The sequence below is a fragment of the Plectropomus leopardus genome, chromosome 23 (assembly GCF_026936395.1).
Source record: "Plectropomus leopardus strain MGB_pleo_1.0 chromosome 23, ASM2693639v1, whole genome shotgun sequence".
In the NCBI taxonomy this organism is placed as follows: Eukaryota; Metazoa; Chordata; class Actinopteri; order Perciformes; family Serranidae; genus Plectropomus; species Plectropomus leopardus.
This window is the reverse complement of record NC_142198.1, coordinates 16981429-16995792: the sequence shown is the minus strand read 5'-3', so window position 1 is coordinate 16995792 and position 14364 is coordinate 16981429. Positions and strand designations below refer to the sequence as shown.

Sequence of the window (14364 nt, the reverse complement as noted above, 5' to 3'; positions counted from 1 at the left end):
AGTACTGGAGAAAAACCAGTACAGACACATTTTCAGAAAGTTGGGGTGGTCGTCCAAAAAATCATAAAAAAAGTATAGTATGTCGTCCAAAGTAACACAAAAATGTCATAGTGAAGTACGTTGGTCAAAATATCATAAAGAAGTCGTACTATATTTTGTCCTCCAAAAAGTCAAAGTATAGTATATCGCCCAAAATGGTCAGAAAGTAAAGTATCGATTCTTGTGACATCCCTAAACAGTAGCAGTCCTAATTTTTCAGGTTACCTTTCAGGATGGTCTGTTGCTGCTTGGCAGAGCAGATGAGGCGGCTGATGCCTTCAATGACCTGACTTTTGGAGTCGACATCCTTCTCTTTTGGCTTCTTTCCCAGGAAGATGGTGGGAACTGAAGAGCGAGGTAGAGAGAGAAATTGTAAAAGCACTGTGGGCGTCATCATGTGCTTAGACCTTGGTGATATTCCCTGTTTTGATCCTCCTCTCACCTTTCTTGTTCTTCTCCTTGGTGACCACGGTCATGGCCATGGTGCTGACCTGCGCCTGCGGGTCGCTGCTGCCCCCGCCTGGTAGCCTGCTGACCTGCAGCGAGCGGAAGGCGCTCTTCAGCGTGTTTTTGCAGCCCGTGTCACGTCGCTCGCCCTCCCGCCGCTTCTCAGCCAGAGAAGCCAGCCAGTAGTCGACCTGCAGGCCGATGGCGTCCACGCCGTGGGACATACTGGGACTCCTGCGGACACAAAGTGTTTATGAGCATTTTTTTTTAACAGGAGAATCACATTAAACTGCAAACAGCAGAGTTCCAACTTTCAGCAGCAGTTAGAGGCATTTTCTGCAGTCTCAGGTTAACAAATGTAAGGAAGAAATATAAAATCCTAAATTCTGCTGAGCAGGCAACCTCTGTCAGCCTCTGCAGCACCTGATCTGTCACAATTCATTTAAATCCAAATCAGTTTAAAAAAGAAGAAGATGAACTACAAGACATTAAACACTTAAATCAAATATGTTCTGCAGAGAGTGAAATGGAAAGATTAGATCAGACAAAGCTGCAGTCTGTCTGGCTCTTCAGAGATGGACTGCAGCAGTAGGCAGAGCACAAGTCACCTGAACAGGTGAAAACATGACTGACGGATCAAAAGAGTCCTGCACACTGTTGAACTGGTTTCCACTCAAGCTAAACTGGTTGATGAAATTGGTGCTACAAGCAAAATACACAGCTCTTAGCTCATAGAGACAAAAAAGGAGACAGAGGGAAGGAGGTCAGTGTTACCCTTGCACTGTCAGGACGCTGCCCATGGAGGGGGACGAGGGAGGCGTGGCTGCCTCTTTAATCATCCCTGTGGGCGAGCCGTGGGAGGGCGGAGATGTGGAGGGGACGGCCAAGCTCACTGCCACGCCTTCTTCTGCGTCTATTTGAAACCAAAAAAATAAAAACATTATCACATCTGTGACGGCAGCTTAATCAGTTTGTGAAATCTATTTCCAAACGCTCACCTGTTGGAGAAGGACCAGACTCGATAAGACCGACCTTCACTACCTGGAAAACAAGAAGTAAAATATATAAATGATCAGCGATATCCTATAAATCAAAATTTTTTTTGGGAAACCAGCTACAATAGCAGTAAATTATTACCCCTATAAAAGGGATGAACTTCTGGTAAGAGTCTTCATCTCGCCTGAAAAGTGAGAGAAAGGACAGAAAATATTTAAGAAAACAGAAAAATGAAACGCAGTGGTTTATGTTTGTGTGGCGTCTGCACTCACGTCCTGTGTTTGCAGGTCAGCATCGCCTCAGCGATGGGCAGCTGGTGTGTGACTGTGGCTCCGCTGATGTACTGGGAGATTCTCGCCGCCACATCTAGTTGATCTGCAGACGACAGGGAGAAATTTGCGTTACTCAATCAACATCCTCAGAGGCTGAATGCATATATCCGTATGACGGGGTGGTACCTGTCTGTGGCGGCTCAGAGCGGCTGAACACGTCTCTCCATGCGCCATCAAGGAAGGAGGAGCTGTAGCGGTTGTCAAGGGCGCCGAGGTGCTTGGCAACTGGGTGGGAGCCTGATGGAGAAAACAGAGTGAAAGTGAAGGGAGGGAAAAATGAAAGTATTGGGCAACAAAAATAAACAAGATTGAGACAAAAGCGAAGTCCCAGTGATCTTTGACGGCCAAATTCTAAACAGTTCATCCTTGACTCACAGTGGACGTTTGTGCCAAATTTGAATAAATTCCCTCAAAATCTTTGTGAGATTGCGCTTACAAGAATGAGACAGATGTAAGGTCACAGTGACCTTTGACCTATGACCACCAAAATCTAATCAGTTCACTGTTGAGTCTAAGTGGACATTTGTGCCTATTTTGACGAAATTTCCTCAAGGCATTTTTGAGATATTGCGTAAGAATGAGCGAGATGAGGTCACAATGACATTGACCTTTGACCAACAAAATCTAATCAGATCACCCTTGAGAAATGAACGTTTGTGCCAAATCTGATAAATGGATTTTCAAGATGTTCTTGAGATATCGTGTTAACAAGAACGAGACAGATAAGATCACATTGAGCTTAACCTTTGACTACCAAAATCTAATCAGCTAATTTTTGAATCCAAGTGAACGTTTGTGCAAAAATGGATGAAATTCCCCCCCAAGGTGAACATTCCCGGAAAATAAGAATTAGTGATTTTACTGCTGCAATTGGTCCAATTAGTGCAACTTCCAAGATCCTGACGAGTGACGAGATACAATATCTTTTAAAACTAAGTCAGTGTGCACACAAGTGTCTGTGTGTGTAACGGATGTCTCAGAAATCAAAGAACAGAGGTTTGTCACTCCCCAGACATTTCCCCCCGAAATAATAAAATCCTGCTGCAGCATGACTCTGCAAGAGTTTCTTTATCACCATGGCAACACGAGCAGACTCTCTCACCCAGAGGCACCACTAGGAAGCGCATGTGGTTGAGCCAGTCGGACGTCTTGTTGGCGAGCTGAGTGACGAAGAACTGCAGGATGGCTCCCAGGTAACTCTGGCTGCCAACCGCCGCCACCTTCACCGCTCTGGGCATGGACGAGTTACAGTTACAGCTGCAGGGACAGAGATGGAGAGAGAGAAGGCTGTATTATCAGTGTTGCGTTGGAGGTGGATCTGCTGGACTTTCATCGCGCCATCTCATCCATCAGAGCCTTGTAAAAAGAACAGATTACAGTAAACAGTGGAGACAAGAAAACAAATCACACAGAAAATTGACCTGCTGCAAATTCAACTTGCATAATGCATTAATTTTAGAAAAAAATGCCTATTTTTTCCGAAAAAATGAGAATTTGTAAGATTATTGAAATTTAAAAAAAAACAGCACAAAACGTGCATTTTTCATCAAAACACTTATATATATATACATATAATGTTGAGATAATAATCTCATTAATTCAGAAAAAAACATTATTTTTTTAAATGAAAATGAGGAATTCTGAGAAATAATCTTGTTAATTCAGAAAAACACAACAGCTTTTTTTTCAATAAAAACCTTTACATAACTTTAAGATAATAATCTTATTAATTAAAAACATTAAACCAAAATTTACTCATTTCATTAATTCAGAGAAACTGAGCAGTTTTTTTTCATAAAAACTTTACTTATAATTGTGAGATAATACTTTTTTAATTCAGAAAATCTACAATTTACGAGATGATTATTCCCTTAATCAGGAAAAATGAGCAGATTTCTTTTCCATGAAATTTTTTGTCATAACTACTACCAAATCATTAAAAATACACTTTTCTGTATAAAACCAAAATATGTGGACATTAATGTGTTTGTATTATCAGATTGGATGAACACAAGATATATAATGGTCCTGTAACATTCTTCTTACAGTAAAAAAAAACTGTATTTGAACTAGCATTGCTTTCTTTTTCTTTATCCCCTATTTTCCTTTATGTGCTTCAGCAAATTGCAATAAAGTCAACTTAAACTGAATATTGTGACAAAGAGAGAGAGGGGAGAGGGTGAGGGGATGGAGAGAGACAAAAACAGGTCGAGGAAGAGGAGAAAAGGGGTGAGATACAAAAAGTATTGTTTTGACACAAAGAGAAGGTAAGTTATACATGTGGAGTCATGAGGGCAAAGACGAGGAGGAGGGAGAGATGTGGAGGGTGGAGGAGAAGAAGACAAAAGGGTCAAAAAGAGGACAGAAAACAAAAAAATAAGGCTCAGAAGGGGAAAAAAGACGAAGAAGATGAGTCATCCTGCAAACCAAGGCATGCTCTAACTCTGATAATGGAAATGCTCTCTCACTCTCGCTGTGTTAATGTCAGCTTTTCACAAAAACACTCACAATTTCTGGATGCGAGTGAGCACAGCCGACAGCACCGCCTGGATTTCAGCCGACGAACACGTGCAGACCACCGGGTGTCTCTGTACCTGGAGCTGCTCCGCAACATACTGCGACAAACACACATGAAGTTTAAGATATGTGATGAAAAACGCCCACCACATGTTTTTTGGGGGGAAATTCTTCACACACACACACACACACACACACACACACACACACACACACACACACACACACACACACACTTACCTGCCCCTGCCAGTCTGTGCCGTTGACTAAGATTAGACTCTCTGGGAGCGCAGAGTCCGACAACAAAATCTGGTTCAGCTGGTCGTACACTGCCTTCCTCAGGAGCTACACACACACACACACACACACACACACACACACACACACACATGATGAGTATATAAACGCCCCTACAGCAACACATTTACTCTTCAGATGACTCATCAGCACATACATAATTCATTTCTGAGCTCCAGGCGAGTCATAGATTATCAGGGCACATTTGTGTTCTTTACTTCGGGAGAAGACAGAAAGGGAGCGAGTCGAGGAGGACGCAGAACAAAGTGTAAATCCCTCTGTCGGAATACTGCAACACGATGATTTGTGTTTGTATGTAAGGCTGAAATGAAGCTGATGAAATCCTGGAAAGGATGCTGATTTACCGGCGTGCTGTGTCCCAGCTCTGGGGATCTCTCCGAGTCGGAGCTGTTGGTGCGTTCGCTCAAAGGTTTGGACAGCTGTCTCTCTTTCATGGGGGTGCTGATGCGCTTCTGTCTGGGCGTGTGGCCTCCGTCCAACCTGGCGCGGAGAAAACGCAGGATGGTAAGGTTAAAAAACAAGCAAAAATGACATTGAGGATCTCCAAAATTAGGGGTCGACAGATTATCAGCCTGGGCCGATATTTGGCATTTTGCTGGTTATCTGTATCAGCATTTTATTTTAATGATCACCGATAAAATGAATTCATTAAAAAGTGCTAAGAAAGTGTCAGCATGGGAGGATTTTTTACTTCACAACAACTTTATTCATTTTTATTTAAATTTTCACTTTATAAAAAACTTGCTGGGAACTTCCTGTATATGATGTTGAGCGTTTCAGTTTTGATTTACATTTGCCAAAGGCATTCAAACAAAGTTTTATGTTGGAGTTTGTTATATTCCAAATTCTTAATATTGGCGGAAGGATTTTCAATTTTATTGTAAATGCATATCAGTTCTAAATATTGGTTATTGGTCTCATTAACTACTTATTATCAGTATCGGCTCTAAAAAACAGTATCAGTCGTCAGTCGTATCAGTCGTGATCCATGACCCTGAGGAGGTCCTAGAAGTCACTGCGAGACCTGCCGAATTATTGTTTGATAGTTTAAGTTGGGTTTTTTTTTCTTCAAGTGTCTGAAATACATATTAACACAAACACAACATAATATTAGCATTTTTTTTTTTTTATCAAATTGGGCTGTTCTTAAAAAAAAACCCAAACAAACCAAAAACATTTCTAGTGCATAACACTGACAACGGGGTTATTGATATGGTTACTATTTTTTTTTCAATGCATGAAATTAAACTCAATAAAAACTTGGATAACAAAATCAAATCAAATTATATATTTTTTCTGTAATTTTATATTTTTTTCTGTTATATTTGGTGATTGATTACCTTGGCGATGGCATGGCCTGGGTTTCGCTTTTGCTGCTCTTTAGAGGTGTGCGGGGTTGTTTCTCTGCTACTGACACCATGATGCAGGGGCCCACCTCAGCAAACAGCTCCTGATCTGTGAGCTCCTACACACACACACACACACACAATGACAGACTGTCAGTGTCAGAAATAGGAGATGCTGGCAATCCTAAAGCCATCTTCTCCGACACTTCATCGCTTATTTTCTTTCGCCCTTTCTTCTGTTCTCTGCGTCTCTCTCAATCTGTCTCACTTACAGCGCAGATGGCAGCGAATCCCCCCTCGGAGTCATATTAACAAAGACACACCATTAATTCTCTCTCCTTCACACACACACACACACACACACACACACACACACACACACACACATGCAAACACACTATGAGAGTCATACCAGTGTGTCGGTCTCAGACAGGGCCTCCTCCAGGTTGCGGCTGCGTGAAAGTTTCATCCTCTCTAGAGGAGGCTGTTCCCCCTGCTGGGAAGACGAGGTAAGACAGTCAGTCTACAGGCTTTAAGATATTTCCTAAAAAACCAAACAGTGTAACGACTCATTCAAAATCAATCTCTCTTAATCATCGCTTATGATCCACTTAAAGGTGTATTTTTCTGCCCGAGACTTTGCGTTCTGCCTCTGTATATTTTCATTTCTTAATCTGCTGTTAAGGGTGTTTGTAAGCGTGCAGCCCCGTGTCAAAAACAGCACACAGGTGAAGGTGGTACTCTGTCCAAAGGTAGTAACAAGGTGATCATTAGCAGCAATCATCCAAGAGGAAGCTACAATTATCTCGGAAACAGCCTGAGAAAATGCAAATATGGTGAGGCAAAACGTGAAGTCGCAAGTTTTTTCCGAAACAATATGAATTTGACTTTCACTTTCACTGGTAAGCACTTAACGGTAGGATGGGAATGAATAGTAACCAAAAGGCAACCTCCAGGGCTGAAAAATGAATTTAACGCTTCATTTTCAAAAACTGCAGTTCATCTAACGGCCACTAAAGGCTGGCTCCAAAAATTGGTCAATCCCCATAGATCCCCATGTCAAAATGCCTACCTTTACAGCAACATGTTTACAACCTGGTACAAAACAGTTTTGGTCTCTATAGCTAATTTCAACATCCGTGACAACTGTACGGGGAGCGAATTTTTATATATCTCGTTCATGATTTATTAAGGCTTAATTAAGGACATGGCTGCTTTCAGTGACAGGCTGAGAGACATCATCACAGTCTGTAGCCCGCCATCAAAATTATTTACTAAAATAAAAGCAGACTTTTCCATTAAAAGAACATCTTTTTAGTGAGTGTGCAGCGGACACTCATCATAACACTAAAAGGCTTATTTCAGTGTTACTATGAAAGGAAGAACTGCAGCTGTTTGAATGCAGTCGAGACATCGAGTGAAATCCATTCAGCTCGGCGAGATTAAACACACGTTTTATTGAGCAGATGGCGACCGTCAAAGAGCTATTGGATTTCTGCTCCATTAAGGAATCGTTTCTGAAATTGTATATTTGCAAACTGGCTCCCTGCTGGGCGATTTTCTTCACTGGCTTTAGACTCGGGATGTTTACCTCATCAATGCAGAGTGGCATGTTGTTTTGGAGCTTATGCTGCTTCAATTTATGGTGTATTGTTACACTATTTTATGTTACTGCGTGCTATTTAGTGTCCTGCATTATTATGCCACATGTAAACTCTGGGTGAAATCAGTATTAGCTTCATGCTATGTGAATAAAGTTTACTGTGTATTTATTTTGACAACTTTCATAATAAATGGAGAGGATTTCTAAACCACAGCGTGAGGCCTGATATTACAGCAACAACTGCCATCATGAATAAAGTGTTTGAATAATTTGAACAAAATGTAAAAATAAAACCACAGAGAAAAAGCAATAAAAAGCAATCTGATCAAAACAAAATTAATTGGAGGCTAAAACAGCAAAAAAAAGAACATTTAAAGGGGCAAACCTTGGGATTTTTTTTACCTGGATGCTTTTTTTCTTGTATTTAAGTGATGAATGGGAACAACAATTTTTGAATTGGTCCATTATAACCACTTGGGGCAGTTATACACCATCGATTCACTTCCACTAAAGGTGTTTTTTTGTCACTGACGGGCTCAGATTGTTATTTTAAGTGTCTGACAACATTATGGACAGATCCCTACAAAGACAGACATTTAAATTAAAGAATAGGATCATTTTTGTTTAACCAGAAATAGCCCCAAATTCGCTATCACCAAACCCACTCTACTCACAGTAGACAGAAACAAAATAAAACTCACATTAACTGTCTTAATTTGTCTTTCTGCTCTTCCAACAATCACCAACTCTGGTTTGGTTGAAATAAAACTTTAATTCACCCAGTTAGATGTTAAAATATCCTGCCTCTTCACACATTAAAATGCCTGTTTATATAAAAGCTGTAACTCAAAAAAAGTCACAAAAATATGGGAAAATAGGGTCAAGGTTGAAAAATGCCACTTTTTCCCCTTTAAACTCACCTTTTTAGTTAATAATCTCTAAAAATAAAGCTCTATCTATTTGTACCTGCTCATCATAGTTTGTATGTTAACAGGTCGTGATCGTTTATTCCTTCTCAGATCGCTTAATTTAACAATACTTTTTAAAGGCCTCTTTGGGTGTCAGAGAGAGTTATATGTAGTCAGAGGTGGATATTGCACCTGTAACACATGTCTTCTTTTGCAGACAGTTTAAATGAGGTCTTGTCTGAAGACAGACGCCCTTCAGGGACAATAAAGATTTACAGCTCTTGGTGAGATGGAGAGAAAAAAAAACAAACGGTTCAGGTTTCCTTGAGCGCCACATGAACGCCCCACAGCTCATATCAGTGAAGCTCCTGCTGATGCTGCAGCTGCTGCTTCCTCGTGGATCTGAATTACTCACCGGGCTGAAAGTGTCTCGGCCCAAGCTGCCTTTGCTGTTCAGGCTGCCGATCTCCGTCTGAGAGCTGGACTGGGACATTCCCTCAAAGAAAGGCCTGAACACATGGAAACAGATACATAAGACAACAAATTGTGCCCTTTGTAGTAGACCTTTTTCACAGCACTTTGACAGTGATAGTAGGAAAAGCAAAGGTGTTACTAATGGTATTAACAGTGACTCAGCTATGTTTGAGCATCCCAATAAGCTGTGATTATTTTATTTTATTTTATTTTATTTTATTTTTAATTTTAGTTTTTTAATTTTTTAAATGTTAATTTTTTTATTTTATTTATTTATTTTAAAAACATGATCTGTGGCAAAAGATAATCTTCACAAATGAACACCACTTTCAGGATTTCTGAAACCTAAACGCAGTCGTTTTATTCCAGTGAGTCATGAGCGTGATTTGTGTTGGGTTGCAGGAGCCACTTCCAATGCAGTCCTCTAATTTACACTCATTTTTCTGACTGTGACATATCAAAATCTCTTTCGTGAGAAGGGGCCTATTATCTTTTTTAGAACAAACCTGTACTTGTACATTTGTTACCCAAAAGGAGATAAAACCCAAACAGAACTATGACAGGGAGAAAAACATCTTATCAGTATTTTATGAGCCTATTTAATTTATTTATATCGCTCCTTAGCTTTTAAGCTTTTATAACACCACATTATAACACCATCAAATAGGTCTATTTTGAGTAATTCATCATATTTTGAGGCAAAATTGAGGCTGAGGTCACAAGAGAGAACACAAAATAAGTTTCACAGAGCCACATAAAAATACTTTCTCTGCTACTCTGACTGTTTGAAATAAGTTATTGACCTCCTAAGAACAAAGTGTGAATATATTCTAGTTTCTTTACTAATATATTTTGTTTGTGGACAAAACATGACATTGGAGGATGTCATCTTGGGACATTTTTAATCATTTTCTGACATTTCAGAAACTATAAAACTAATGGATTAATTGGGAAAATAATCAACACATTAATCAACAATGAAAATAGTCATTAGCTTCAGCCTTAGAGGTACCCCTGGCTGTGAATTTATGGTTGACGAATTATAATTTTACTTTAGGAAGCTTTAAAAAATTTTTGAACTTCCTTTAAAAAATTTTATTTTTATTTTGAAATTTGATTTACTTTTACATTTTAATGGATTCAAAGTTAAATGACCCAATTCTGGTTTGTGTAAACCTCAAATAAACTTCAATGAGCTGTTTTCACCAACAGAGGGAGCTCTAAAAAAGTCGAAGGAGGGCAGTGAATCTTATCAGCGTCAAACCTGCAGCACCAAAGTGTTTGCAGGTGAAGCCTTAGATGTGGCCAGACAGGTGTGTGTGTGTGTGGTGTATTTTGTTTCTGATGAGTGACATTGCTGCTACCTTAGTTTAGGTTTGGGTGTGCTAAGGATGCTGTCGGTCTCTTCCATCTCCGGCCCGCTGTCGCTCGGGTTGTACATCTCCAGACTGTCGTAGAGCTCGTCCAGGTCCTCCTCCACCTCCTGGATCTGCTCCCTGGACACATGCTCCAGGCCGAAACCAACCTGGACGAGACACAAAGGAGACAAGTGACCAACAGACACATGCACAGAGCAAAAGCTTTGATTAGTTCTGTTTACACCTATAGAAGCTATAAAACATGTCAGGAATCTGCAGCCCCGAGCTGCAATAACCTCCCTGCAGAAGAGAGATAAGTTGATCCCAACAGTGATACTAACTCGTTTTTCCTGCTGACATTAAAATGTACCCACGAGGCTCTGCAAGATTTCGAAGATGCCGAAGTTTAAGTGAGATGTTTACATGCCACAGTGACATGTTTTACATCAGCTCAGCCTGGATTCTCATAATCAGAGTCCATGTTTAACCAAGAGACAGCAGCCTAGTTATGGCAAAATATACCATCCTAAAACTGGTTTAAAATGTCTTATTTGTACATGTAAACACTGGCCGATACACGCATTAGTAGAAACACTAAAGATTTAAAACCTGTGTCAGAAAGTGATGAATTGTAGAGGCACAAGCTCATTAACATGTAAGAAATAGCATAAAATCAATATATGGTTGGTTTTTATGAATGTTTTTATGGTGGTTGACAAGGGCAAATGCGCTCTAACTAAGAATATTTCTAACTGATTTTATTTCCCCAACAGAGGCTGAAACTTAGACTAAACTAAGAGCTAACTGTAATATTTTATTTCTGACTTATAGCTACAGATTTACGTAGCCCTTCCCTAGAAGCCCGAAGAACTTCTGCTGTGTTGACTCAATATGCTGTGTTTTTTATGTTGCATTTGTTTTCAGTGTTTGTGTCATTTTGACTTTGTCTTTTTCTTCTTTTTTTTTTTTGGCATTTGTTGTAGATTTCTGCAATGCATTTCCGTCCCTGCATTTGTTTTGGATTTTCACACGTTTTTGATTTGGCATCATTTATGAGCTTCAGCATGTTTCGTTTTTGAATTTACATTGTTTCTGTATTTGCAGCGTATTTGCTGTTAATGTAACAACATGTTACTGCAAAATACAAAGACAATACATGACAGTAAGAAACGCACAGAATGATGATGAAAAATCCTCAAGAAACCCACAACAACAAATATACAAGCTGAAAAAAGCTAAGGTTAAGAAAGACAAACACTAGAAAAGCAACCACAAAAATGCAACAATGTTCAGACAAGAGACACACATGCAAACACACACGGATGCAGGAGTGTGAGCAGCGCGAGATCAAACACGCACATGTTGATGGACTCACTCCAGAGCGCACAAACACATGAAACACATTTCTGTTCTATTTTAATCGACAATGTTTAGCGTTTCAGCTGCATCTCAGCTGTTCTGCCACATCTCTCCCACACGCACCTCTCTGAGTCTTCAAAGCCAAAACTGAAATACATGTCAGCAGCAACACCTCTGAAGCAAACACACACTCCGAGCCTCGTGCATGAAGTTCATGTGCGATTTCAGGAGGACAGTAGCCGGAGCACTCACCTCATCTGTGACTTTAAACCTCTTCAGCAAGGCCACAAACTTCTGCTTGATGTTGGGTTGCTGCGGAGAGAGGATGACATCAGGAGATGGATATTTCTCAGGGAAGAGATGAACGGCGCAGAAAGAGATGACAGGAGCTTTTCATGCTTGATGACTCAAAACAGCAGCGGTTAATGGAAACACCAGCAGGACATATTTCTGAATGTCACGTAAAGCAAGCGTGTTATCTGTGCAGATATTTCTCTCTGTCGCGTCACGTGTTATTAAACTGGAATCTGTGGGTTTATTGAGGTTGTCAAGTCGACGCCTCTCATGGCAGATGTTTTTCTGAATAACAACAAAGGGCTGTTTATTTATTGAACAAGCCGAGATATTTTGAAAGGAAGGTAGAGTGCATGTAGAGTTTATTAATAGTGAATCAGCAGCTCTGGGTTTTCTTCAAATGTGCTTTTGAAGTTTGAACAAGACTGGAAAATATGACGGCTGGCGAGACTGTATTGTTCTATAAAAGGCAGTGGATCTTCAGCTGCTTGAATTATTTTTGGCCCACACTTTTCAGACTTTTTTAAAACACAGCAATAACTGATTTTTCATCACTTGTTGACAGGGGGGAAAAAGTTGGGAAATTTTTAAGAATAAAATAATAAAAACTGACACATTCTTCATTTAAAAAAGGTAAAGAGAAAACTGAAAAGATATGAGCTCCTGAATATACATGAGTCTCATGTATATTCAATGATTAAAAAATTTAATTAAATAAAACTACAGTCTCAGTTGTTTTATTCTTTTAAAATCTAATTTTTAATCTATTTTTAATAATAATCATAATAAATGATAATGTAAGAAAATAATTCTTATGTAAAAAGTACCAAAAAAAGTACAATTTATGTAATTAAAACAAATAAAAACTTAATGAAAAGACTAAGTAATTATGTGACTATAGCTCATGTAATTTCAAAGCTTTATGTTTATTTAACATATTTGCAAACTGTGATGAAAAGCATCTTCTTATATGAGGAAACCCAACGATATTTGGATGCGTGGAAACTCACAAGTTGAAACAGTAACACTCAAAAATCTGAGTGTTTTGGGTGAAAATTGGCTTTTGAGCAAAGTTTTCATCAGCAACATAAGTGGATGTTTAAGCGGCTGTAGAGAGCTGTTGAATTTTGGAAGTCGAGGGTCGACTTCATGCTGTACTCGGGGGATGTAAATGAATCTGTGTGTGTGTGTGTGTGTGTGTACAGTGCAGGGCAGAGGGACTGTTGTAATGAATTTTGAGTGTGTGCTTATGTTCAACATGCGTGTGTCCTTCAGCTCAAGCTGTGCTGAAATTATGGTTATTTTGTGTGTATGTGTGTATGTGTGTGCCTGTGTGTCCGTGTGTGTACATGTATAAGTGTATTTGTATTGTCCACAGGTGGTGGTGTTGGGGACAATCTCACTGAGACCTCCACATGAGTGCTTCATTAATAACCTGCTGAGACAATCTCCTGCTGCCACACACACACACACACACACACACACACACACACACACACACACACACACACACACACACACACACACACACACACACACTGCTTTTCTTCAGTTAAATTGCAGGTCCATTGTCATTTTTTTGTGTTGCCGACAATTTTGTGAGTTAATCTGTGTTCCTGCTGAGTGTTTGAGTGTTTGTGCATGTATGTATGTGTGTGTGTGTGTGCGCGCGTGTCCATGCATCCCAGGAAGCAGTAAATGTTATTGCGGGAGCTTGTGGTGACTCAGTGTTTTCCTCCCCTGAAAATTGGCCTGAATTACACGTATCAAAAATGGGAGGGAAAATATGGATTTATAGAAAAACTAACAAGCAGAGGGAGAGAGGAGAGCGGGAGAGAGGGAGAGAGGAGCAGATAAGGCAGAGAGGTTGAATGAGGTGAGGCAAGAGGCAGAGGGGGAGGAAGAGGGAGTCCAGTCGAATCAAATTTATTTGAAAGGGCTTTTTCACGAAGCAGGTTTGTCGCAAATTGCTCCACAGACAAAACAAGCAGGTAGAGACAGGAAACCAGAGAAACAGCAGGAGGGAGGGAGGATGAGGTGTTTTTCTTACTCTGGTGATGGCGGCATTGGAAGGGAGCTTGCGCCTCGGCTTCTTCTTCCTCACTTCCTCTTCTTCGTCATATAGATACTAAAAAAAGAGGGTAGAGAAATAAGGAAAAGAAGGGAGAGAAAAAAGTGCGGAGAAATAGGAGAGTTTAATTACAACTTGGGTTTTAAAGGATAAAGCTGGCAAATATTCTACATTTTTCTCAAGGTCAACAAATCCTGTTAAAACAACAAAAACAAGAAAAAACTGATCCAAATACCAAGCAAAGTCTGTGAGCGTCCTTTATTGCACTTGGTGACATGGGCACTGTTTTTTTTTTTATAGTA

General features: G+C 40.0%; 1 protein-coding gene across 1 annotated transcript in view; it reads right to left on the bottom strand.

Annotated features, from left to right (window-relative positions):
• The window catches only part of pacs1b (phosphofurin acidic cluster sorting protein 1b), a 70573-nt gene that overhangs the window by 5731 nt on the left and 50478 nt on the right, over nucleotides 1-14364 (bottom strand). Inside the window, exons 7-23 of the mRNA XM_042512161.2 lie at nucleotides 14042-14119; nucleotides 11950-12009; nucleotides 10345-10505; nucleotides 8922-9015; nucleotides 6408-6491; nucleotides 5990-6114; nucleotides 4994-5129; nucleotides 4572-4676; nucleotides 4323-4429; nucleotides 2917-3071; nucleotides 1941-2051; nucleotides 1755-1857; nucleotides 1624-1666; nucleotides 1485-1527; nucleotides 1261-1399; nucleotides 482-720; nucleotides 265-384 (exon numbers count right to left, since the gene is read on the bottom strand). Coding sequence (XP_042368095.2) covers nucleotides 265-384; nucleotides 482-720; nucleotides 1261-1399; nucleotides 1485-1527; nucleotides 1624-1666; nucleotides 1755-1857; nucleotides 1941-2051; nucleotides 2917-3071; nucleotides 4323-4429; nucleotides 4572-4676; nucleotides 4994-5129; nucleotides 5990-6114; nucleotides 6408-6491; nucleotides 8922-9015; nucleotides 10345-10505; nucleotides 11950-12009; nucleotides 14042-14119 — 1903 coding nt within the window. The remainder of the gene's footprint in view (nucleotides 1-264; nucleotides 385-481; nucleotides 721-1260; nucleotides 1400-1484; nucleotides 1528-1623; nucleotides 1667-1754; nucleotides 1858-1940; nucleotides 2052-2916; nucleotides 3072-4322; nucleotides 4430-4571; nucleotides 4677-4993; nucleotides 5130-5989; nucleotides 6115-6407; nucleotides 6492-8921; nucleotides 9016-10344; nucleotides 10506-11949; nucleotides 12010-14041; nucleotides 14120-14364) is intronic.